General features: G+C 38.3%; 2 protein-coding genes across 3 annotated transcripts in view; one reads left to right on the top strand and one right to left on the bottom strand.

Moving 5' to 3' along the window:
• Positions 1-6,280, top strand: part of LOC123827557 (ceruloplasmin) — an 80,842-nt gene extending 74,562 nt beyond the window's left edge. Inside the window, exon 20 of the mRNA XM_045852093.1 lies at positions 5,820-6,280. The gene's annotated coding sequence lies outside the window, so the exon portion shown is untranslated. The remainder of the gene's footprint in view (positions 1-5,819) is intronic.
• Positions 1-27,484, bottom strand: part of HPS3 (HPS3 biogenesis of lysosomal organelles complex 2 subunit 1) — a 39,105-nt gene that overhangs the window by 7,890 nt on the left and 3,731 nt on the right. For both annotated transcript variants that reach the window (XR_006787231.1, XM_045852095.1), the window contains exons 2-14: positions 26,069-26,560; positions 25,353-25,524; positions 25,171-25,256; positions 21,736-21,928; positions 16,317-16,398; positions 13,769-13,923; positions 11,826-11,934; positions 9,845-10,026; positions 8,859-9,039; positions 7,768-8,001; positions 6,359-6,544; positions 5,817-6,005; positions 2,632-2,739 (exon numbers count right to left, since the gene is read on the bottom strand). Coding sequence is in view for 1 of the 2 variants with exons in the window: in XM_045852095.1 (XP_045708051.1) it covers positions 2,632-2,739; positions 5,817-6,005; positions 6,359-6,544; positions 7,768-8,001; positions 8,859-9,039; positions 9,845-10,026; positions 11,826-11,934; positions 13,769-13,923; positions 16,317-16,398; positions 21,736-21,928; positions 25,171-25,256; positions 25,353-25,524; positions 26,069-26,560 (2,369 nt within the window). In the remaining variant the exon portion in view is untranslated. The remainder of the gene's footprint in view (positions 1-2,631; positions 2,740-5,816; positions 6,006-6,358; positions 6,545-7,767; positions 8,002-8,858; positions 9,040-9,844; positions 10,027-11,825; positions 11,935-13,768; positions 13,924-16,316; positions 16,399-21,735; positions 21,929-25,170; positions 25,257-25,352; positions 25,525-26,068; positions 26,561-27,484) is intronic.

Genomic DNA, 27,484 nt, shown 5'->3' with positions numbered 1-27,484 from the left:
TCAGCTCCTCCTCAGGCAATTCCCATATCATTGCCCATGTCCACGAGTCATGCATATATATTCTTTGGCTACTCTCTTTACCTTCTTTCATCCAGTACTCCCTTTCCCCTTTGACAGCTGCCACCTGTCCAATGCTTCTGTTTCTATTTTGTTTGTTAGTTTATTTTGGTCATTAGATTCCACGTATAAGTGAGATCATATGGCATTTGTCTTTCACTGACTGGCTAATTTCACTTAGCATAATAGTCTCCAGGTCAATCCATGCTGTGGCAAAAGGTAAGAGGTCCTTCTTTTTCACTGCTGTGTAGTATTCCATTGTGTAAATGTACCACAACTTTTTTATCCTCTCATTTACTGATGGGTACTTAGGTTGTTTGCAGATCTTGATTATTGTAAATAATGCTTTAATATAAGGGTGCATTTTTTTTTGTATTGGTGTGTGAGGATTCTTAGGAGATATTCCTAGAAGTGAAACAGCTGGGTCAAAAGGGAGATCCATCAGACTGCTCCTTTTTTCTTTTTAAATATTGGAAATGGATGCCTCTCTACCCCCAAGCACATGCACTATTCACCCCTTCTCTGATCTAGATCCCTCAGCCAACTCTGCAGGGCTGGAACCCGGACTCCTCTGCTTCTCCACCTAGACAATCAACTGCCACTCTTAGGTGAGGTGGTTGGCAAGGAGGTAGGTGAGAGGTCTGTGACAATTTTGGCAAAGGGTAGAGTATTTACTAGTTACTGTATCATTTCAAATAACAGCTTTTTTGACATGTAGATGATTTCTATATTGTTTTTATTTTAATTTTTTGCACAAATATGTATAATATTATACTGACTGAGGACATGAGATACATCGAATCTGTGTGTGGTGGTGGTTCTGAACCTCCCCATTCCTCTAAGGGACAGCCACATGAAATTGCAATCTTTTTGTTTTTTGAGGGTTATTTTGTTCTAAATGACTCACAGATAATCTGGAAGTTCAAGCCAACTACCTTTCCATCCTCGAACAGCAAAGACTCCCAGAAAGAACCTACCCTTTTTAAATACTTTAAAATGGACTTTAAACGACCACTGATTTATACTTTTTCAAGCAGTGATTACAAATATGCTTGGTAGCTTGATCAGGTGAGATTTAACAGCACTTGTTACAATTACGATTTTACATATGTCATTAGTACATATGTCCCAGGAAAGTAAGGCCCTGCCTGTCTTGTCCAATGCTATACACATCTACAGCTCATGTTCAAGGAATATCTGTGAGAGGAACAAATTTGGGGCTCAGTGGCCTCTATATCATAAGGGTACCAAAGATAAGAACCAATACGAATCATCTTTGTTGATTTTTTTATGACTGTGAATGACTTAACTTCTGAAGACAACACAGGCTATCCGGAGGCTGTCTAAGCAATATCGTCTGTTGACCTTCCCTCCCGACCCCCAATTTTCGTTTTCGTAAGCAGTAATAACACTGACACCTGTTCCTAGTGTAAATCAGGAGTTGCAAACTCAAAAACCTCAAGAGGCCAAAAGGCAGCTGGATATAAGGAAAATGGACACCACATACTCAGTACGTGGACCAAGAAGACACTGATTGAGATGAGAACTGTGGCAGGCAAGACAGCATGAGCACTGCCCAAGGGAAGCCACTAGTTGGCTCCAACCTGAAGGTCTCAGGCAATGAGGGGCCAGAGTCACCAGTTCTGCTGAACTTTTCAAGAGAAACTTAAAACTCAGATTCTTAAATAAAAGTGTAAATTTTTATACATTGGTAGATACATTGGGCAGACCAAACAAAACAGATTTGGGGGTTCTATGGGTCCTGGACCACTGAACTACACTGAGAAAAACCACATCCACACCTAGCCCAGCCTGATCCACCAAGTAAAATGTAGATTTACTTCTCATTTCCAGTCAAAACACTGTCACAGTCAGAATTCCTGTAGGATGATCTACATTCTCTGATCCTATTTCTTACTTTAAAAAAATATCCTGCCCTGGCAGGTGTGGCTGAGTGTTTTGAACACCAACCTGTGAACCAAAGGGTTGCCAGTTCCATTCCTAGTCAGGGCACAAGCCTGGGTTGCAGGCCAGGTCCCCAGTAGGGGGTGCACAAGAGGCAACCATACATTGATGTTCCCCTCCCTTTCTCCCTCCCTTCCCCTCTGTCTAAAAATAAATAAATAAAATCTTTAAGAAAATTTTAAAAAATTCCTTTTCAAGAGCCAGATAAATTGGCTACTTTGACTTATTTCCTATAAAACAGATAATAGTGGCTGCATTGGGCTAGAGGCCTAAAATGTATGAGTGAAGACAAAAAAAAAACCCATGAATTATATTAATAAAACTATGCTAAACATTTGCCATATTTGCATATCACAAAGTGTTTTCAAGCACATGCTGAAAAAGAGGCAGGACAGTCATGTGACTTGGATGCTCATTCATTTAAGGTACTGAAACCAGCCTTCCTGTGAGCATTTCAGGCAGAGGCAAGAATTCCCCTCAGAGCTCCTGAGCCTGCCTAACAGTGGATTTTGTCCCTCAAAAGTACACACTCTAGATTAATAGAACACCTAAGGTCTTACCAAATGTATATCCTACATTAAATTGTAATAAAGAGGCATTTTTATTTACCTGTAATTTGGAGAGATCTTCTGTGTAATGTGAGTCAGCTAAGGAATCAGATGATATTAAGACATTAACCCATGGATAGATTAAGCCATAATGACTACAGGCGTTTATCTAAAATATGAAAGAAATTAATATAAACAAAATATAAAACAACAAGATGTTCTTCATTTATTCTAAAAAGAGCAAGCAATCACTAATCCTTAGCTATGTCACAGAAGTAAGTACACGCTTTCCTGGGAACAGACAGGGAAGTCTTGCCCTGGCTGGTGTGGCTTAATGGACTGAGTGCTGGCGTGCAAAACAAAGGGTCGCCAGTTCAATTTCCTATCAGGGCACACACCTGGGTTGAGGGCCAGATCCCTAGTACAGGGTACATGACAGTCAACCATACATTGATGTTTCTACCCCTCTCTTTCTCCCTTCCTTCCCCTGTCCTCTAAAAATAAATGAATAAAATCTTTTTTAAAAAAGGAAAGGTAAGTCTTTTAGAATCTATCCCCCTGGAAAAAGTTTCAGCCTTTATACTTCTCACTGAACAAATATGCACTAAATATTTCCTAATATTTTAAATTTTAAAATATTCCAAGGAGGCACTTTCTAGCAAAAAAGCAATAGTGCTTTCAAGCTAATTTTACTAAAAAAAATTCACAGTAACACTGTGGTAACATTTGGTAATAATTTTTTATTTCTACTGCTCTCCTTGGAAGACAAAACCTCTTCCATCAGTTCTCAAGATAATTCCCATAAAGGCTCCTTATTTCAAGAAGTTGGTCCTTTCGGCCAAGATGGAGGCATAGGTAGATACACTTTGCCTCCTTGCACAACCAAAAGAAGGACAACAACAAATTTAAAAGCAAAAATAACCAGATCTGCCAGAAAAGCTAACTCTATGGAAATCCAACAACCAAGGAGTTAAAGAAGAAACATTCATTCAGACTAGTAAGAGGGGCAGAGATGAGCAGCCAGGGCAGAGAGGACAAATGGCAAGGCGGTAGCTTGTGGACCAGGTGGCCCTACATTTGCATGCAGATAAATGAAGAGCAACAACTAGAGAGCAAGACCGTACAACCCAGTTGCTATTATTCTCCCGCACCCAGTTGCTATTATTTCCCGCACCTAGTGCGGGAGAATAAAGCCTCAAAACCTCTGGCTGTAAAAATCTGTGGGTGTTACAGTGGCAGGAGAAACTCCCCACCTCACAGGAGAGTTCATTGGAGAGACCAACAGGATCCTAGAATGTACACAAACCCATCTACCCGGGAATCAGCACCAGAAGGGCCCAATTCGCTTGTAAGTAGCAGGGAAATGACTGAAAGCCAGCCAAACAAGCAAGCAGCATTGTTCCATGGCGGACCCCTCCTATACATACAGGTCCAGGCTCTACCTCTTGCAACATAACAGGTGTACTGAGATAAAAGAAATATGGCCCAAATAAAAGAACAGATCAAAGCTCCAGAAATAGAACTAAGTGATATACGGACAGCCAATCTATCATATGCAGAGTTAAAAACACTGGTCATCAAGATGCTCACAGAAATGGTTGAGTATGGTTGCAAAACAGAGGAAGAAGTGAAAGCTATGCAAAGTGAAATAAAGAAAAATACACAAACGACAGTGAATGGAAGGAAATCAGGACTCAAGTCAATGATTTGAAGCAGAATGAAGAAATAAACATTCGACCAGAACAGAATGAAGAAACAAGAACTCAAAAAAAATGAGGAGAGGCTTAGGAACATCCAGGACAACTTTAAATATTCCCACATCCAAATTATAGGGGTGCCAGAAGGAGAAGAGAAAGAGCAAGAAATGGAAAAGTTATTTGAAAAATAAATGAAGGAGAATTTCCCCAATCTGGCAAAGGAAAGACTTCCTGAACCTCCTAGAAGCCCAGAGAGTCCCAAAGAAGTTGGACCCAAAAAAGCACAAGCCAAGGCACATCATAATTACATTACCCAAGATCAAAGATTAAGGAGAGAATCCTCAAAGCAGCAAGAGAAAAGGAGAAAGTTACCTACAAAGGACTATCATAAGAAAGTTACCATAAGACTATCAGCTGATTTCTCGAAAGAAACCTAACAGGCAAGAAGGAGCTAGAAAGAAGTATTCCAAGTCTTAAAACACAAGGACCTACATCCAAGATTACTCTATCCAGCAAAGCTGTCATTTAGAATGGAAGGGCAGATAAAGTGCTTCTCAGATAAGGTCAAGTTAAAGGAGGTCATCATCACCAAGCCCTTATTACATGAAATGTTAAAGGGATTTAACTAAGACAAAGAAGATGATCAAAAATATGAATAGTAAAATGACAACAAACTCACAACTATCAACAACTAAACCTAAAAAAAAAACACCAAAAAACTAAGCAACTAAAACAGGAACAACTAAACAACTAAACAACTAAAACAGGAACAGATTCACAGAAATGGACATCACATGGAGGGTTATCAGCAAGGAAGTGAGGGGGGAGAATGGGGGAAAGGTACAGGGAATAAGAAGCATAATTGGTAGGTACAAAATAGACAGGGGGCGATTAAAAGTAGTATAGGAAATGGAGAAGCCAAAGAACTTACATGTATGACTCATGGACATGAACTAAGTGGGGAAGGGGAAGCTGGTAGGAGTGGAGGTGCAGGGCAGAGGGGAATAAAAGGGAGGAAAAAATGGGACACCCATAATAGCATAATCAATAAAATATATTTAAAAAAAAAGAAGTTGGTGACTTTTCCAGTTAGCTGTGGCATCGATGAAAGGCAAAGCCCTGGGAGGGGAGGAAGGAGGAGGGTAAAAGCAGTGGTAAGGGCTACAGAGCAGCTCTGTGTGTGCGGTCCTCTCCCATAAGCCTCCTGCAGGTCCTCACCCGTAAGCGGGTTCACAGATGCCTCTTTTCTTGTGGTCTGCTTCATGACCATCGCCTGAGGGAACATAAACATGTTCTGGCAAAGCCCCTTCCTTCATGTTTTAGTTACCGAGCTACCACTGGAAGTAAGTAACAAAGAAGTGGTAGGGGTACTCTGAGAATATAAAATTACTTAAAACATGGGCAACTACACCCATGCACAAGTTTTAAGTGTATTTTAAAATCCTGCTTAAAAAAGATATCTGGTAACATAAATTAGGTTTGATTCAAAGCCATTAAAAATAAGAAGGTACATTATTGCAATGTGTAATGTATCATTCCTTTATCTTACCAGATCCTTTGATGTTCTCAACGGTACGGTGTCTGGGGGCTGCCTCTTTGATAATCTCCAGATGTACTGTGATGTGAGTTTGAAAAAGAGTTCCTGCAGCAGCACATCTGGGAGACATGCTACCAGCTGTGCTTCCCAAAAGTCCACTAAGAGCTGAGGAATGGTATCTCCATCTTTACCACAAAGCACCTTGAAAACAGTGAAACAAGCCCCCATACCCCAGATAAGTATAATATTGATCGAGTTACAGCTGGTCTGAATAGCACTCCATCATGTAGGCCATGTATTTAGTAATTTATCGTTAGCATTAGTGCCATGGCAAAGCAAGTTTACACATTTTAACAGGAAACAGATTATAGCTTGCATGAATGAAATTTTTTAGATATATTCTTTTATACTCTATATACTTTTATAAATTGGTTATATCTAAGTTTGTTTGTTTTCAATAAACAAATGAAAACTCACTCATCTTATTCTGCTCCCTGCCCCCTACGAATTTTATCGGGATATCTAGAACAATTAACATTTTCAAAGTGACAAACCTTAAAAAAGGAATCTGCTTCTTCAATTCCAATTTTGTTGTTCTTCTGTAAGCCCAGGATTGAAGCCACAAGTAATCCAGACTGAGTCTCCTTCAAGTGAACTGCAAGCTCAGTTGGGAAAATCTGTCCCTTCTTCTGTTGAATCAATAGCCGAGGTTCAAGAATAAATCCACATACCAACTTCATCTTAACATAAAAAAAGAAATTTAGGAACAAAATATACATTGCATGCATCTTGGAAATACATGCTAGTGTACTCAAGATTCATGGTTAAACTACTAATAATTTACTTTAATCTCAATTTTTTCTTTAACTATAAAGACCAGTTTTACTCTAAAAGATTATCATTGTTAACTGTCTGCACAGAAGCTCTTAATATTTAGTTAAGCATATATATGCCCAATTTTTGCAGAGAGCTTTATATTTAAGTGCACTTGATTTAACAATAATATACCGAGGGCTTTTTCAAAATTATGAAAAGAAAATTCATCTTTCTAGGATTCTATTCTTCAAAGCAAACAATACCTCAGTGTTGACTTATTCTTCTCATCATAACAAAATGTGTCATTCATACAGTGATAAAGCACTCCTACTCTTCTTGTTTTAGAAACCAAAGTCATAATGTGGGTATCTGACCACATTTGGGCAGTAAAACAAAAGTGAAGGAGCAGAGGATCTGAAGCCTGACTGCTTGCTTTAAATCTTGGCTCTACTACTCACCTGCAGTGTGATCTTGAACAAGCTATTTAACCTCACCTGTTGAGTAGGTACAATAACAGCATCTACCTTATAGCATTATTGCAAGAATTAAATAAGAGAATATAAGCAAGGAGGTTAGAATAGGCCTAGGACATAATAAGTGCTCAGTTAATGTCACCTCTTAATTTCTTCCTGTAATGACTAACATCTTTGGCTCATGCCCCTAGATAGCCTCTCTTCTAAGGGCAAGCTATCTTTTTTTGCTATACCTTTCAAATGTCCAACCCTCCATATAGTCCTTTGTGATTTTCCCAAATGCAGGCTATTTCTGCAACCACTGGACTCCTAAGGCTCACAGTTAATATCCTACTTGCTGTACCTGAATACACTTCATTCTGTTTTCAGTAGGCATGCCATCCTCTCATGCAGACTGTCAGCTCAGGGCAGAACCTACATATTCCCCATGCTCTGAACGTACCTGACACTGAGGGTTTACTACCCTTCCACTACTACCACTTACAATTCTTTTTCATTTGCCAGATTCAAAGCCCAAGCACTTCCACTTTGGATCACTTCCTTTCTAGCATCAAATCTAATTTCCTTTACGACTAAGAAAGAATGAGCTAGACAGAAGCCAGAAGAAAGCTAAATACCTCAGGACTACAAGGTCCTATTTGATACTGCTTTGAATACCAGGTGGGGTACCATACCTCTGAATGGCTTTTCATTTCATTTCTGTACATGTCAAGATCTCCCATTTTCAGAGCCATCGCTGCTTTGGTCAATGTCACTAAGATTGATGAAAACCCAGAAGTATCCAGTTTCCTTAGATAGTTGATGGCAGTTAAAGGATTAATATTCTTCATAGAAGGACTACAGAGAACATGGGGCAGCTGCTTTGGCTCAGCCACATGAAACATCTTAACCACTTTTACCGCTAATTCCTTTGGTGAGCAAGAACAAGAAATAAAAGTCAGTCAACCAGTCGAAAGCAACAAAATCAGGGAAAAAAAGACACAGCCAAGATACAACATTCCAATTAAAATTATAGTAATATATTTTGATTTTAAAAGACAGAGTTGATGGGGATAATGTGAGAGACCTCATATGATCTGAAGTAGTCTGTCTGCTGAGTTAAAATGAAGACAAAGCAGTGAAAATATGTACCAAATTGTGGCCAGTACTTCTAATTTTAATAAGCGTTCAGAAGAAATATTGAATAATACTCAAAAGTCCATTATATAAAAATTACAGCTTAATACAAAATGTAGCTAATGGGATAATTTATGATAAAATTTAATTTCTCTCAAAATCTTAAAACATGTGGTATCATAATATTCAGCTTTGCATTATCTGTATTCATTTCCTTTTAAAAACACATGAGGGGCTAAAAATAATCCTTAATAATGTGTCCAGGTCACTAGGCCAGTATAGTGTAAGTGAAGCTTTGGACACTCGGAGAGTATGGGTGGTGGAAAGGGCTACAGATGAGAAGGAAGACTAGGCCCCCACTCTGTATCATTCTTCAGAAAATAACCATCTGTTACATTGGGCAGGTCACTCAATCATAATGGACCATATTTCTCCTAATGAGAAAGTATGAGAAGATAATTATAAGTTCCTTTCCAAGCTGTAATTCTATAATTACTAATGAAAAAAGGGGCACATTAGTTACCTTTTTATGAAAAGAAATTATATCAAAGTATTTGAAACTTGACTTCTAAATGTTATTACATGCAATAAATTGCTACAATGAAAAGTTAAAAATATTATATACAACTAAATAGAAAATTATATTCACTTCACTTAATTCTTCATTCAGGTTTTCATAAAGTGAATGACTAATGTAAAAGATCAATCCCCTCTCATATTTCTGTGATCCATCCTCTTCTGCCCAGTCCACTCGAGCCAAAACCTCAGCCATAGACAAACCAGACATCTTGTAGTAGGGCAAGGCGAGGTGGGAATGCTGGGTGTCAAGCCTGAAGAAAAGAAGCAAAGAAATCTCAAATTTGTCATATATAAGCCACATTTGATAATAAAACAGATCATGCTTCCTAAATGACATAAATCTCAAAATACTTTTCATTAGCAGTTGAAACAATCCCCAAGTTTAATTCTGCAAAGTCATTCTAATTAATGTAGTTCTTTTGGTTTGGTCACAACAGAAAAAAATCATTACATGAATTTTATTTGCATAATGGTGTTTATAGGTAGGGAAAGTCCGTTTTATTAATTTATAATTATCCCCATAGGTCAAGTAAGTCTTTGAAACAATCATATACAAAACAATTTGTAAACGTCATTCTTGGAAATAAGTCACTATTCATAAGTGTCCTTTTTTGTCATCATAAAAACATTGACTACCAAGGCTAAAAAAAGACCACCCAACTGGTATCTCTCCCTTAAAGTTAATAGGGAATGAATTAGTAATACACCTGTCTCAGGGATTTTCTTTGGTCATGACCCCCCACCCCAGCTCAAGGCCTGAAAAAAACTTCAAATTTACAAGTTGTTGGGAGACTCATGAACTTAAAACTCACTGTTCATCTAACATACTATAACTACTTGAGGCAGGTCATATTCATCTTTATATCTCTAAGCTTAGCACAATACCTGGCACACAGTATATGCTCAGCAAATGCTTGTGAATTAAATAAATGAGCCACCTCCCCTAATGCATACCTCCCCCCATTTATCAGGTAACTACCAGAGATGGAAAAGCTAGCAAGTGCACCCAAAGCTAAAGATGGCTTCTCTAACAAGTTTCTGAGAAGCATCATCAACCTGCTATAGCAGTCTCCAAGGTGCCCACAGCTTTCTTTAAATGCTTCTAAAAGCTCCACTTTTTCTCCAGGTTCCAGCTGACCGGCATCCATCAGGGCAGCTCTCACCAACAGATGAGCCTCGCTAAGAAGGTGGATGCAGCTCTGGGTTTTTGTAGTCTTGTAGGTATTACTGTAGTCTACCTAAAACAAAAAGGCAAACAGCTAATGTTGCAGCAGAAAGACTCTTAAAAGTTTCCTAGTTCTTAAGAATACATGTTTTATTAGTAAAGTTAATATTTGGACACATTAAGTCCTAAAAAATAAAAAAGTGGTTATTTATCATTCTGACAGGGGCTAGCTAGAGTCCCTGGCTCCCCCCGCCCAATCTATGAGCCAGTTTTACACACACAACTGTAAATACTCCTTTGTTAAACAGCACACATCATTAGAGAAGATCCAAATAATACTATAATACTAATAATACTGCTAACAATAAAGCTAATGAACATATCTGAAATAGTTAACTTTTTTAAAAAGTTCTATGATTTAAATCTTTCTCAAATTCAGACTGAGCATCCCTCCTTTTAGTTTCAAATGGTGAATTTAGATTCTGCTACGGCTATTTCTGTAACTTGCAGTGGGCTTATGAAAATTATCACTATCTGAATCAATCTGCATCTTCAGACGCCAGTAGGCAAATCATCTAGATGAAGCCTATGATTTTCAATTAAGCAAAACTAAAAAGACACAGCAAAGCCGATATAATTATCAACATTGAAATGTCAGGGACAAATCAGGTAAAACCTTAAACCTGATCATCAAAATTAACATCACCAATGAGGGCAGATGGGTATCATGCACCTTCCAATGTCATACCCCAAGAAACACACTAAAAACCACTGTATTGCCTGTGCAATATTCTAGCCAAGAAGATATAAGCTAATCATGAAAAATTTTTAAAGGTTGAAAGGGGAAAATATATTTTTCAAAAATGCTTATGTCATAAAATGCTTATGTCATAAAAAAAAACAAAGAAAGGCTATGATCATATTTCAGATTAAAGGAGGATAAGAGACATGACAAATACCCTACCTGATGCTAGGGTGGATCCTGTACGGGAGTGGGGGAAATGCTATTAAACCATTACAAGGTCAGCTGACAAAATGAAATATAAACCATAGACTAAAGTATTGTGTCACTGTTAAATTTACTGAAGCATATGACTGCCCTGTGGTTGTGTAAGCAAATACCCTCATTCTTAGGAAACGCACACTGAAGTATTTAGCCTTAGACTATTATCTATGCAGTTTATTTTCAAAGGGTCAGAAAACAATGTGTGTATTTGTGTGTGTGTAGGAAGTGCAAGAGTTTGAGAGAGAGAGAGAAGCAGAAGGGGTATAATGTTGATGCAGGGTAAATCTGCAAGGGAATATACAGGGTTTATTTGTATACCATTCTTATTCATGTAACTTTTCTGTAAGTTTCAAATTATGTATTTCAAAATAGAGTTTAAAAACCTTGCCAGGAATGAGCTGGCAGCTGTCATTTTTAGAAAAGGAAGAAGAATGCCCACTCTGGGACCCTACTCACAGGACAATGCTACAGGTGCTTCAGTGCCCAGGGACAACCTGCTGATGTTTCAAAGAACAGAGAGACAATGATAAATGATCGAAGATTTCTTTCAACTCCCTTTCAAGGTTGTCTTTGCTAGGGTTCAAGGTAAAGGTCAAAGGCTATTTATATTTAGACTGGTTAATCGAGCCTCACAGGAAGAAGGTATGAACATGGGAATCTCATTTTAGTGAAGGGAATTTCTACTGGCTCCTCAAATGTCAGGAGCTGGGAAAACAAGAAGGTGGAGAAAGACACACACTCCACTGTCTGGCAGCTTATGTGCTGGTGGGTGTGGCATTCTGAATGTAAGATAATTAGAATCCATTTTTGGTCACCAATTCCACTCCGTATTTCTACAAATAAAAATCAGAAGTCAAAAGGAGTACCATTTCTCTGTACAGTTGCACTGGTGAGACTGTATTCACAATATACAAATTCCACCCAGCCTCAGCTACAGGAGGTGTTTTCAGCTTAACACTGGGACCTTTTCTAGAACTAAAGCAAAACAAAGGACAAGAACAGTAAGACAAAACACATTATTAATATATGGCAATTTTAAATGGTAAATATTTGATACCTAAAGTAATATAACTATGAAATCACTTTCATTTAGTATTTTCTTCAGTATTGACGGGGCAGTTGATTTTTATAGAGTATTATTTGTTCACAATGCTACACAGGCCTACAACATTTAATATTCTACAACTCATGAATTGATAAACCCATCACTTAAGATTCATTCCAAAAGTATTCTCAAATAGGCAATAAGCTCAAAGAACAGGCAAATGCCCTCAAAGGGAGAGAGATTCAGCTGTGAAAGCCCCTGTGCCCAGGATCTCTCTGTGTGTGGCCTTCATGAGTCCAGCAGCCCCTATATCACAAATCTAAGCAGAAGCTCCAACAGAGAAACACTGAAAACACTCACGGCTGCTGAGACAATGCAGAAAACACATGGAACTGCTAGTTTGCTTAAAGCACTACCCTGTCTCTTGCTTTCACTATGTGATGCATTTTCTGTGATATACAAACTGTTAAACCACAGACCTTTGACCAAATGAATTTTCAAATAAATTAGAATTTTTAAAAATCATTTAAAATATATAATATATTACAAATGTCAAATGTGCAAGATTCCAAGCTGTTTTTCCTCTCCCTAGAAGCCTTTAAACCAGTCACACCACTCTGAACGCTAAGTGATCACTTAACCAAGTCAACCTGTTTATTCCTTTTGGTGCAACAAGCACAGGCACAAGCAATTCAAAAAGCAAAAACTTATGTTAAAAGCAAAAACCAATGTTTGACATGAAATACATTATATGTTTCTCCCCCCAAAACAGATTTCTTATGTGATGAAGTTTTCCATATAGAAATGTTCAAGTTAGATTGCATTTCCTACCTAAGTTCACGGTATAGAAAATGTCAAATGGAATACCACTTGGCCATCAAAAAGGTGAAAATGTTACCCTTTGCAACAGTGTGGATGGACTTGGAAAACATTATGCTAAGTTAAACAAGCCAGCAAATACCATATGATTTTGTTCATATATGGAATCTAATGAGCAAATTGAACTAATAAGCAAAATAGAGAGACTCAGAGAGAAGGCTGACAGTTCTGGGTGGGGGGAGGGATGGAGCAAACAGAAAAATGGACTCATGTACATGGACAACAGTGTGGTGATTGAGTGCAGGAAAGAGGTATAAAATGGAAAAACCAAAAACAAATAAAATGAGAGAAGAAAATGGAGAGAGACAGAGACAAAGACAAGAGAATGCATTCCCACAAAAAGAGAAAAAAGACAACATCAAACAGAAGCACAACTAGTCTGCAATTAAGTGTTCCAAACAACATGGAAACAGAAAACCAAAGCACCAGCCAGAGCTTAGTGTTATTAAACCGCAATTCTACCTTAAGGTAGATCAGTACATATCTATATATCATGAATGTGACTTAAGCTAAGAAACATATTGTTAATTTCTTTTATACTGAAATACCAGAAAATAATCTTGAAGACTGGGTCAGCATTAGAGGCCCTGACGTTACCACTAATTACACAGAAAAGCATGTCTTTTAACTTCTTATCTAAAATACTAGATTTTTATTGAAACTTTTATAATGCATTTTCTTCTAAAAGTTGCAATGTCAATTATAAAGGATATTGTAGAGATCATTAAAACCTTATTTTCTTATCCTGGAAAAAGAACATCATAGAAAAGCCACCTAATTGTTCAAAAATTTGATTTAAAAAAAGATAAAGATGCATATAAAACACACCAATAACAATTCAGGCCAGAGCTTTGGCAGGAATATCTGGGGCAGAGGGATGCTTACAGAAGCCTCTTGGGTGACTCTCTCCTCTCTGGAATGGCTTCAGGGTCTGCCTTGGTCAGAAGTACAATGTGGTTTTTAAAGTGACAGATGGCTTTCAAGCCTATGAAAAGCTGAATTCTTAAAGCACAGACATCCATACTGACAGGTGGGCAAGCCTGGTAAAGGAAAAAATCATAAATTTAACCAAGAAATAAAGGTAAAGAACTTTAATCTGCAAAAATCCATCTATTTATTTGATAAAGTTTCTCTTGCTCCACCTCCACCCTCAAAAAAAAAACCCTCAAATGCCTATTTTTATCAGCGTGAGATTTCTCTATTTAAACTTACATAACTGTCTATTTCCTATGTGCCTGCCAAAAAACTACTCTTTCTGAATGAATTCTGCAAATGGGTGCACCTGAGGCCCCTCACAGCTGTGGGAAGTCCCCATGGACTGGTGAGTGCAGCAAGGAGCTGGTAAGTGCACACCCAGGGCAATCCCACTAACAGTGTGCGGGCTTGGGGATATGCCCAAATGGATTTTCTAAGCAAAATGAGATACTACAAAAGGACATTCTAAGGCACAGAGTATATAAAATGGCTTCTTAGTAGATGGGTGTGTAGAAGAGAAATGCTTGCATATTCAAATGGCCCCTGACTCTTGGGTCCTTAGGTGTGAATATTGCCCAGAGTGGAGTGTGCCGGGTAAACTGTAGAAAACCCTGGACCAGGAGCCAGGCTCCTGTGACTGTGAGGGAGCATTAACTCAACTAGAACTGATAAGAAAGAGAATAGAAGAACTCTTTCTGGGAGCTCACAAAATGATGCTACCAGGCCCATGCCTTCTCCTCCATGAACACTGTTTTGATTCAGATGTCATCTTCCTTGTCCCTATGGCACAACATGCTTGGAGGAACATCTCCATCTGTTTTTTTCATCCCCAAGAATAGTTAGGTGGCCCTGGCTAGTGCTGAGAATCTGGAATCTCAGGGGAATGGCAGAAAAAGGTAAGTGTACTGTGGGCCAAACTCTGAGGCTGAGAAATCCTTCTCAGACACCACAGCTCCCAAAATCCAAGTCAGCAAGCAGGCTAAACGGCTGCATGCTCATTCCAGTGGCATCTGGGTTGGGGAAGTCACAGAAGGAGCAGCCATGAGGTGTGATGATCAGCATCCTTTCCTCTGTGCCATGCTCAAGAGGATGGTCCTAAGGGCAGCAGACCTCACTAGTTCTCCTCTCCCTTCCTATCTTTCTGGTTTCTTCACTCTGGTTTTATGAGACTCTGAGTAGACCTGAAATTATCATTTATTTTGAAATGTAGATTGATCCTACCTCAATCTACCCGTCACTCTACCATCACTACCTATGTAAGCCTATGTCCTTCTGAGCTTTTTTTTTTTTTAAGACATGGTGTGGGGAGAAGAAAGAGATAAAAAATCTGTCAGCTTCCAATTTTTGCTAGGGAAATAACCTTTATTTTTAAAATAATCTCTTGAGAAGACTATGTGTGCATCTTAATCAGAGACAGAAAGACAAGGGAAAGCTGTGAATCTGGTTTCCCAGGAGGCGGAAGGTAGGCAGTAAGCCTGGTCAGTAACAAGAAAGCTCCAGGCAGGCCATAACAAAAAAAGAGTTACTGGGAACTCTGATCACATAAACCACTATCACATAATTTGGGCAACTGTGATAATGGCCGAGGACTCAAGACATAGTAAGCATGTCATAGTGCTGACTTATTAACATAGCCATCATTATCGAACACTTATTCTTCCAGGAAAAGGTGTTCCAGATGCCTTTTTTATGACAGGCATAAACTAACTTTTGAAATACTGGCCATTATAAGTTTGGGGTTTCCTGTAGTCTGTATCTTCACAACAAACAACCATTCAAGTGGCTTATATGTCAGAGGTGAAATACCATATAATGAATATCATAAAAATGATCAGTATATTTTGAGAATAAAATTCGAGGTCAGAAAAATGTAAAATTTCATCATGAACTGTTTATTTTGTGGTTAACAGTTTTTCAGAGACTAAGCATACTAAAAATGAGGTTATTGATCTAACATATCCATTAACGCTTAGATTTCATCTACAGAAAGACAAAAGGTCATTGAAGGCTTATAACAGAAGAATTATAGGCATATTTAATAATAATATAAAAATTATTTTAATGTACTTTATTCAATTTTGTGTTCTTGAATATATTTTCTGAACTTTTTCTAATAGCTATATATTAATTGCCACCAACATATCCATTAATAAAATTATAGTATACTGTAGTTGTGAAGTACTCTCTGAAGTTATACTATATTAATCTTTACCAAACTTTTAAAACGATGCCTTATACCTAAATTCTGAGTGAAATGTTTTCAAAGTAATGTTAATATTGTCATCTAAACCATGAATCAGAAAATGTTTACTATTTTACATTCAAAAGTTCTAATTCAATAAAAAAGATCTTATGACCTTTACAGTTCACCTCACTTAGACCCAAGGGCAAGTTTGCAAGCAGTCACATGTCCCTTTTTGATCTTAAGGTTTCACTGTTGTCATAAGCCAGTTCTAACCTTCAGGGTGGAGTCCACATATGGGTCCTCCTCACGAGCTGCCGCCGCACTGCACCGCACGGTGAAACACTGCAGGTTGTTACTAAGGAAGAGGAGAGAGGCCACTGAGCAAAGCCGAGGCCAAAAACCAACAGGTCTATAGCTGGAAGGATTTCACAGGCAAATAGAGCAATGGAGAAGGTGGGAGAAGACTCAAGTATTTGTCAAGTGCTGACAAGGTAGACAGCTTCTTATCAAGGAGAGTATCTCAGGACCCCCTACAGAGTGTTTTTTAAAATATAACTGGTCCCCAACTTACCCCTATTTAATCATAATCTCTAGGGGCTGAATCTAGACATGTGTGCTTTTACAAAGGTCTATGTGTACACCGGTCTTCTACTGTACACTCCAAAACCAAGGATCTGGGTCAGTACCCTCTTTTGACAGATAGGCGATGCCCCCAGAGTCAGTCCAAGGTAAAGAGAGTTCACTATCAAAGCCAAGATTAGAACTTAGAACCCAAATTCTTGACCATTATCTCTACCTGAGTCATCCCAGGATGAAATTGAGCTTGGATTATACTGCCCACCATACTTAAAACAAATCCAGTAGTAGAATGGAAAATCAGAGACTATCTGATGGAATCTTCAGAGTTAGGTACTCTAGCAGCTTGTTTTAGACTAGGGCATGGAAAGTTCATGATTGACCCAAGGCCTCTATGGACAATAGAGCCAAATTAGGTCCCAGGTCTCCTCACTCCTCACACTCCTCTATGCCTTTCCACAACCTCAGGCAGCTTCCTTGGTTGCAGTAAAACAACCTAGAGACCCAACAGTAAGTGCACAATAGATGCCTGCTGACTGATGGGTAAGTCAACACTGCAATATTGACATTAAAAACAGTTAACTTAAAAACTGCAACAAAACTCATTCTGTAGTGAATTCACAGGATTGATTTTTACAAACAAAAAGTGGGAGAAGTAAAAATGAACTCTTAAAACAAAAAAGCAAAAGACTAAAGCAAATCTAACAACAACCTTAAAATAGAAGAAATACTCTTTAACAAGAGAAGTATTCTGACATTTGCCTGGTTGGGAGACTCTGCACAATGTAGCTGAGAGGCATCAGTCAGGGCTCTCTCTTCATCTGTTAGCTGGGACTTCTACTTCAGCCTCAGTCCACTGCCACCTCTGTCCATTTCCACAAAGCTCTAGGATATGACCTCTGAAGTCAAGACAACAGCACCACCACTTAAAAATAGGGAATAGAGACCATCCTCAGGAATTAAAATGCTTGGAAGGGACTTGGAGATAATGAGGAGCAAAACCTGTAGTGGGGGCCAGAATGACAGGTGCAAGTAGCTATGGCTACAAAGGCCAAATGAAAGTAACCAATGACCATTAGGGTCTACAGGTAAAAAGGCTGGCCCCTCTGACCCACCTTCACTTCCAGTATGCAATTGTTGGCCACTGTTGGAATACAAAGGAGCAAAATGACAATTAAGTGAACTGAAACATGCTGGCCTGGAAAGATGTCCAGAATATGCCGCTAAGTGAAGCAGCAAGTTGATGAGCAGTGGATTTATGATCCACTTCTGTAAAAAAACAAATCATAGTAGTACATGTATTGTTTAAAAAAAAAGTCAGATGAATATACACCAATTGTTGACATGGCTGACTCTGAAGAGTAGGATTATGGGTAAGGGGCTTTCTTATTTATGTATTTCTATAAGGGTGACATTTTACATAATTTTATATTGTTTCTAGATTCTTTAAAAAATTGTATTGCATTTTTGGGGGGTATATAAACATACAGGTCCTCAAGGACACATGACTTATACTTAAGGGAACAGGAGGCATAAGTTTAGAGGGTCCACTCACTAAATTCTCAGTGTCCTGTACATCTGTGTAATAATATGGAAAAAAAGATGGATAGTCTTTGACGTCAATATTTGGGGACAGAAATTAATATTTTATTTCCTTCTTTCTCTATTTTTTCCTTAGTATCTGAGATGCTATATCTCCCTAGGTTTTTCTACATCCTTGAAGATCCTTCTCTTCCTCCTCTTGCTTTCCCTAATTTTTAGTTATATGTGTCCAAAAGCCTACTTAACATTTCCTCTTAATATTCCCTTAGAACCTCAAACACAAATATGTTAAACCAAATTTCTCCTTTGCCACACAACAGCTTCCATTCTTTCATAAATGCAGGCTCAAAATTCATGGGGTTTTTCATGCCTCTTCTCCCTTCCTTCCAGCTAGCCCTCCCCTTAGTTCATGTCCATGGGTTTTACATAAATTTTCTTTGGCTTCTTCATTTCCTATACTATTCTTAACCTCCTCCTGTCTATTTTGTACCTACCAATTGTGCTTCTTAATCCCTGTCCCCTTTCCCCCAACCTCCCCCTTCCCCCTTCCAGCTGATAACCCTCCAAATGACCTCCATATCTATGCTTCTGTTCCTGTTCTGTTTGCTTTGTTTTTGTTTTTTAGATTCAGTTGTTGACAGTTGTGAGTTTGTTTTCATTTTAATGTTCATAGTTTTGATCTTTTTCTTAAATAAGACCCTTTAAAATTTTATATAATAAGGGCTTGGTGATGAACTTCTTTTGCTTTACCTTGTCTGGAAAGCGCATTATCTGCCCTTCCATTCTAAACGATAGCTTTGCTGGATAGAGTAATCTTGGTTGTAGGTCCTACCTAACTTTTCATCACTTTGAATACTTCTTGCCAGTCCCTTTTTGCCTGCAAAGTTTCTTTTAAGAAATCAGCTGATAGTCTTAAGGGAACTCTTGTCGGTAACTCTCTGCCTTTTTCTTGCTGCTTTTAAGATTCTCTCTTTATCTTTAACCTTTTGCATTTTAATTATGATGTGTCTTGGTGTGATCCTCCTGAGTCCAACTTGTTTGGGACTCTGTGCTCCCTGGACTTGTATATCTATTTCCTTCACCAAATTAAGGAAGTTTTCTTTCATTTGTTTTTCAAATAAGTTTTCAATATCTTGCTCTTCTTCTCCTTCTGGCATTCCTATGATTCACATGTTGGCCCTTCTGGAGATGTCCCAGAGTCTTCTTAAACTCTCATTTTTCTGAATTCTTATTTCTTCATTTTGTTCTGGTTGAATGTTTATTTTTTTCTTATGTTCCAAATTGTTGATTTGAATCCCAGCTTCCTTCCCTTCACTGTTGGTTTCCTGTGGATTTTTCTTTATTTCACTTACTGTAGCCTTCATTTTTTTACTTATGCTTTTGCTGTTTTCAATGAGGTCTCTGAGAATTCTGATCACCAGTGTTTTGAACTCTACATCTGATAAGTTGGCTATCTCTGCAATCACTTAGTTCTTTTCCTGGGGTTCTGTTCTGTTCCTTCATTTGGGCCCTATTTCTTTGTCTCCTCAATTTGGCAGTATTCCTGTGTCTGTGTACTAGATAGAACCACTCTGACTCCCTGTCTTAGCGCACCTATTAAGTTGTACAAGGTGGAGCCTTGGATATTTGCCAGAGTAGGCAGGCTGCTTCACCGTTTTGTGGATCCATGTGTGTGGGAGGGTCAAAGAGGAGACAATACCACTGCTGGCTGACTTCTGGGGGCTCTCCTGGTACCCACTCCATTTCCAGTCACTTCACCCATTTCCTATATGTGATGGCGCCCCTTCAGCTGCTGCTGATTGTGGTTCCCAAAGTAGGTGGGTGTGTCTTACATTCTGGCCTCTTTTGAGAAACCAGCAGTTTCTTCCCTTGCCCCGACCCCCATTGGTTCTTACAGACAGAAGTAATAAGGCTTTATTTTTCCTAGTGCTGGAACCCTGGGCTGCATGGTCTGGCATGGGGCTAGGATCACTCACTCATCAGGTATCCCCTGATTTTTATCCACCACACATGAATGTGGGGCCACCTGTTCCAATGGCCACGACCACTGCCTCTCCTCCACCCACCACCACCACAGTGTCCTCTCTGCCCCCATTCCCCATCTCCACCCCTCCATCCCGTCTATATGAATATAGCTTCTTTAAATCCTCAGTTGTTGGACCATACAGCTCAATTTTCTGGCAGTTCTGGGTATTTTTTGTTTTGAAATTAGTTGTGATCCTTCTTATGGTTGTGCAAGGAGGAAAAGCATGTCTACCTACACCTCAATCTTGACCGCAAGTATCCCTATAATATCACTTTCTTTGGTCAAAACCTAAGCTAGATATCAGCTTCTTCATACCTAAGGAACATTATTACAGAATACTTTGGGAAATGAGAAGACTAACTACCTCCACAATGTTCACTTAAGAAACACACAATAGCATTTCTCCTTACACCAGGGAGAGGGTAGGGAGTGGGGGGCACCCACCTTAGGAATGGGCATCAAATCCACAGGTGGGCCCTGTACTCTCTGAAATATACTCTAGTACTTGCTGGAGATTCTGATAATAGTCCAGTTTCTTTAAAAAAATCACTGTCCTTTTAAAAATTAATTTAATTAACATTACAATTAATTATTGGTTGCTCCTACAGAACTGTATGACATAGCCATAGTCTTTCCTCCATAATGCCCTTCCTTTTCCAATCTCCATCTGTCAAATTCTAACTAGCTTTCAGGAATCACGTCAAACATGAAAAACTTTGCCACATGACTCAGTCAGAAGTAATTTCTCTACTCCCAGGGCCTATACCACTTTCATGAAGTTTTAAGACATTGTTCACAAATCTAGTGTTGTGCCCTGCCTATGTGTCTCTGGCCCCCTCTTATGTTGTTGCTTTAGCAGCTGATGGTGTACCTTATTCACAGTTGCTTGGCCAGAGGACCCAATGCAAGTGCTTAACACATAATCTAAGCTCAAAAAAATAGAAAATAGAACCAAAAGTATCACTTACTGCTAAGATAAAAGGAAATGAGATCAAAGCCCTGCTGAGGACCCCAGTTTATATGCCAGCATACCAGGGTAAGGCAACTCAGAAGACACCTACCACCAGTTAGCAAAATGACCTCAACCAATCTCAACCTCTGGACTATTTCCCCATCTGTACCAATCAGAAGGTAAAATCAGATGGTCTTTCTGGCCCCTTTACAGTTTTAAACCATTATGAAATAATTAACTCATACAGGAAGGATATAACAGCAGTGAAAAAAAATTAGGAAAAGAAATCTATAGATGCCCTGACTGGCCCCACTGATTCTTCACTACAATTTCCTATGAAAATCTTCCCTCATGAAGAACCGCATTCTTTCTTACAAAGATTCCCCATCCAGTCTAAGAAAATGAAACAAAGGCAAACCAGAATCTAAATCATTGACATTAAAAAGTCAGGAATGGGCCATCAAAAGACAGAAGTATACATGTATTTATACTACTATATACTGGTTCACACAATTCTCTTAAAGATTTGGAAAGCACCTTGAGAATTTACAGAAAAATAAGTGACTCAAAGGCCAGCAGGTGACACTGTAACATACCTTGTGATGACATGCAAAAATTGTGGTGTGAGCACTGCCTGCTGAGACTTCTCAGGATATTGGTAAACTGACATTAATTCAACCGATTTGACCACCAAGTAGAGATAGCCCACATGAGGTAATGAGAAAAAACAAAAGAGACTCAGCAACTCTTTTTCCTGAGGCAAATTTATTCTCTCAGAAGAAGGAGAACCTGTATGAAAAAGAAAATAAAAACACAAAACTAGTAAATAAAAGGAAGCAATATCTTGACTTTTCTAGGCAAAAAAGTCTATCAGTAGATAACCAAAGAGTTGTCTAGGGGAATTTGCTCTTTACAGAAGAACGCCAGTAAGAAATTAAAAGAGAGTGATATAATTAGAATATCACCATGTTGTAACCCCTAATAAATGAACAGATCTAGGTAATAATCATAAATGGCTATTAACATTATAAAAAAAGTCAACCAGATACTATGTACCTTTCAACAGAACTTAATACTACATGTATTATCTAATAATAATAATAATCTGATCAAGACTAAGTCTAGACTAGCACCATCAACAGAAATGTAATGTCAGTCACATATGTAATTTAAAGTTTTCTTTTTTTTTTACTAAATTTTTTTTGTTTTTTAAGATTTTATTTATTTATTTTTAGAGAAGGAAGGGAGGGAGAAAGAGAGAGAGAGAGAGAGAGAAACATCAATGTGTGGTTGCTGGGGGCCGTGGCCTGCAACCCAGGCATGTGCCCTGACTGGGAATCGAACCTGTGATGCTTTGGTTCGCAGCCCACACTCAATCCACTGAGCTATGCCAGCCACGGCTAATTTAAAGTTTTCTAGTAATCACATTTACAAAACTAAAAACAGGCAAAATTTTAATACATTGTATTAACCAACATAACCAAAATATTACCAATTCAACAAGCAATCAACAAAAAATTAATGATTTTATATATATATATATATATATATATATATATATATGTATTTTTGGTACTAAGTCTTCAAGATAATAGTGTGAATTTTTATACTTACAGTATATTTCAATTTAGATTAGTCACATTTCAAGTGCTCAAAAGCAGCATGTGACTAATGGCTGCCATACTGAAAAGTGTAGCTGTAGATAGAACTGCCAAATCACAGGGAAATACAGAGGATACAGGAATATGTTAAATGGCACTGTGGGGAGTAAATTACCAAAAGTCAGACTGTGGGAAATTCTACACCTGTTAGTCCAGTTTCTTGCTAAACAAATTGCAAAGAAAAGGGAAAAGAGGGAGGGAGAGCCAGCGTATTAAAAGAGACTTTAAAGACACAGCAACCAATTGCAATGTATGAACCTTACTTGAAATCTGATCCAAACAAATGAATTAAAGAAAAAAATTTATTTTTTAAAGTTTTATTTATTTATTTTTAGAGACAGGAGAAGGGAGGGAAAAAGACAAGGAGAGAAACATTAGTCAGCTGCCTCCTCCATATGTCCCAACCAGGGACCCAACCGACAACCCAAGCATGTGCCCTGACCAGGAAATGAACCCACAACCTTTCGCTTTGCAAGACAATGCCCAGGCAACTGAACTACACCAGTCAGGGCAGGAATATTTTTAGACAATCAGGGAGATCTGAACACTAACTAGATATATGATATGAATACATATTTTAAAAAATGTGAAATGGTATTTTGAGTTTGTTTAAATAAAGCAATCCATGGCATAAACTCTGGAATTTGCATCAGAATAATCTGACATGGGGCAGAGAGTGGTCAAGAGGCACCACCTGAAGCTGTGTGATGGGGACACAGGATGTGGTTCATTGTACTATTTTTTCTACACCTATGTGCTTGAAATTTTTAATAATCATGTAAGTTTTTTTTTTTAAAGTATAGCTCTGATTGAAACTCTTCAAGGACACCCATTAGTAACAGAAGAGAGTCCAATTCTCCAGTCTCCATAATTGGCCCAGAGCAACCTGTACAGTTCTCTCTCCCTCTTCTTTCCTACACATATCTGTGCTCTAGTCGGTCACAAGTGCTCACTAATCTCCAAACATACGATGCTTTTATACCTTGCACATGTTTGGCTGTGAACCAAAGTGTTGCAGGTTCAATTCCCAGCCAGGGTACATGCCTGGGTTGCAGGACATAACCCCCAGCAACCGCACATCGATGTTCCTCTCTCTATCTCCTTCCCTTCCCTCTCTAAAAATAAATAAATAAAATCTTTAAAAAAAAAAAAAAGAGTGCACTTGGCATATCTAAGGAAGGAAGAAAGGCCATATGGATCAAGAATACCAAGCAGGGTGAGTGGAACAAGATAAGCTCAGAATTAGGGTCATGTAGGCCATGGAAATAATTTCAGATTTTATCCCAAGTGCTCCAGGAAGCTACTGGATAAAGAGTTGACTGTCTAACATGACTATGGACCCTGTCTGGTGCCCAACATTTTCTCACAACCCTCTCTCCTTTACTCAACCCTCCTGATCTTTCTTCTCTTAGTTTCTCAAACAAGATTCACCCTCCACCACACGCCTTTGCCACTGCTTCTGCCCCAAACCTAGCTCCGAACCAGTGTCATTTCACTCTTCAGATCCTCTTTCTCTAGGAGCCTTACCCAACCACCAGGTCAGGGTCTTTTGTTACAGGCTTAGTGTATAACTATATCCTCCTTTTTGTGATTATTCAATTAATAATCATCTACCTTCCCCTTGAGACTGTAAGTCCATGCACACATGGCCTACTTTTGCTTTTGGTTCTCTAGTATTCAGCATCATACCCAACAGAGTAAGTGTTCAATAAATGTTTACTGAAATAAGCAAAAAAGTAAATGAAGGTTATAAATGCATTTAATCAAAATATTTGTATCTTTCTCTAGGCAACATTTAAAAATGTTAAACAGGCCAGGACTCAGTACAGTACCCAATGCTGATTCTTAATTTTGGCTGCCCATCAGATTCCTGGGGAGCTTTTCAAATACTGATATCTGGGCTCCATAACTAACCAATCAAGGCAGAATCTCTAGCATGTAAAGCCTGGGCATCACTATTTTTAAAAGCATCCAAGTAAATTCAATGTTCAGCAAGGCTAGAAAACATTGCTGTAAATAAATTTCTCGTCAGTCTACCATTTCCCACCTTGCTTACAAGGCCATCATAAAAAGTTTGCCAAATACCCAGCTAGAACCCACATAAACCTCAGCTATAGCAGGGCTCTGATTTCTCTTTTTGGGTCAAGTGATCTTTTTCAAAAAGAGAAATGGCTTTTGTCTGTCACGTCCTCTTCATGGCTTCTCCTAGCAGACACAACTTCCCTTTCTATTGCTCACAGCCCTTTGCTAAGGAACTTGTTTAAGGCTGCAGGGAGACTCAGTAGAAGAACCTAACCTATTACCCATGGCAGTCTAGCCTCCCAGCTGGAGCCTTTTCACCTCACTGCACTGGATCACGGTCGTACTTACCTGTTTGGTATATAGGTAGCAGCTGAAGTGAATGCAACTTAACGTCATCAGACAAGGCATAGGACGAAATGTCAGGAGCAAAACGTCTGTGTATTTAAATAGAGAGAGAGAGATCTAATTCCCATGTACTTGAAGCAGGTAAATATATATTAAATGCTGGTGAATGAAAAGCTTTCTAATACCTATAGAGCAGATACTGAACATGGAAATATTTCATTTTTTCATCATCTAATCCTGTTGACTCCAGTGTAACAGATACTCCAGACTGTTCACTTTTTTCACCAAGAAGTTCCATGGGCTTTTGGCAGATAACAAAATCATCTGACTCGAGCTGCAAAGTTTCATTACTGATGCCTTAAAAAATATAGTTAAGAGAAGAGTTTAACAACTCCAAATACTACTTGAATGAAAATTAGATTTCAAAACATCCCCCACCAATTAAAGATATAGAGTAATTTTACTTATTTATATACATAAACACATCTCATGTATTAACAAGGCACTATGATTTTGAAGTCTTAATACTTGCTCATTTATTCCTCATAACAACTGATAATGCACAAAAGGATTATCATCTCCATTTTTTACTTGAGAAATTGAAATTCAAAGACGGCATCATGAACCCAAGGTCATTCAACAAGTAAATATGAAGACTGAGGGTAGAAATTCCTCATTGAGCAAGTTGTTCCATTATTTCTATTGACAAATATTACGGAAAGTCATTTGCATACCAGAGAGTAAGACACAGGCAGCCAGATCACAAACCCAAATCCCATGTTTATGGAATAACTACATTTATATATAATGCAACTTGGTAATACACATACTAAAGTGCATCAGAGATTGTGAGAAGTGAGGGTTTTCTCTATACTAAATCAAGAAAGCAGTCATCATTTACCTTCTGCCTGTTTCACTGGAATGTTGGTATTACGCGGATGGTAGTGAACGCTCTCTCCATTTTTATGGTTTGACTCCAGTTTTAGGAGTAAGACTTCTAAGTCTGACATGACAGCCACATATCCAACACAGAAAGAAATTTCAACAGGAGTGATATTATGTATGTGTATAATTAAAGAACGTTCAAAATCCAATACTGAGAATTCTTCATTAATCACCTGATACTTCAAACTAAATAAGACTAACGTATTTGTGCAGCCAACAAGAAGGTCTCCTCTCACAGGACAACAGGAAATGCACAAGGGGGCCTCAGACAGTGGCATTTCAACAATAGACATCTGGTCCCTGAAGGTTTCTCGGAAGGGTGGCTCCACATTATGCCCAACCATTCGGATACACACTCGAGCGTTTTCAGTCCTTTTACTTCTCCAGTTCACATAAGCACGTAGAAATGTAGCTTTGTTTTTCTCTTCAATTGCTACCAAATAGTCTCCTGAGGAGGAAATAAGGTTATACTTAGAATTTGTAATTAGAGACAACCACTTACACTTTGCATCATGAAAAGGAACTATTAATGAATTCTAATGTGAATGGTTGAATTAAAGATTCACCAGAACAAAACCCAAAGTAACAGAACCTTAGGTATATTTTTAACTGACATTAGACATTTAGGTTCTTGAAATACAATCTCTCTCCATTTTAATGTCTTAAGATACACATTAATTATTCATGTAGTTTACACAGAAATGTTATATTTTATTCCTTATATTAGCTCCAAGAGTTTACTGTAGCTCTGAAGCTACAACTCCAACAAAACTCTCCTGACACAAAGAGCTTGGTAGTATCAGTATGATGCTACTGTAAAATTAGCTATAAATTAAGGGACTCTGTGGTTAGCAGAACTTATAGTACAACCCAAACCCTACCCACCCACAAAAGTTATATCTTCATGTCAACTTTTAGAAATAAGATAAAGTTGCACATACTAAATAAAAGTTAAATTTAAGCTAATTTCCCCCTTGATTGTTGATTTTACTAGACATTTTAAAATTACAAAGTAAATTTGTAATTCCTATTTGTTGTGAGAAGTTGAAGCAGTAGAGAGACATAAAAAGTATAATGTTTTTCCCCCTGTAGTCCAATTTGTGAGAAGCCAGTATTAACACACGCAGCCTGGCATGTGCCCTTCAGCACCGTTCTCTTATATAAGCATAGCTCAGAGAGTGGTGTTTGCCTCTTTTTCTAATATCCAAAATGGAACCACACAAAATATACTTAATGCCCTGCAACTTTAAAAAATTACCAACAAATCTTTCTCTCCAGGTCCATATGTGGAAATCTAACATTCTCTCCAATTTTTGCATAATATCCTACATAACATGTGCCATAATTTATTCAACAATTCCCCTATTAATAT

Source organism: Phyllostomus hastatus, unplaced genomic scaffold (genome assembly GCF_019186645.2).
Source record: "Phyllostomus hastatus isolate PE091 unplaced genomic scaffold, TTU_PhHast_1.1 phas_contig_86, whole genome shotgun sequence".
Taxonomy (NCBI): domain Eukaryota; kingdom Metazoa; phylum Chordata; class Mammalia; order Chiroptera; family Phyllostomidae; genus Phyllostomus; species Phyllostomus hastatus.
The sequence above is the reverse complement of the archived record's forward strand: the minus strand, read 5'-3'. Positions and strand labels throughout refer to the sequence as shown.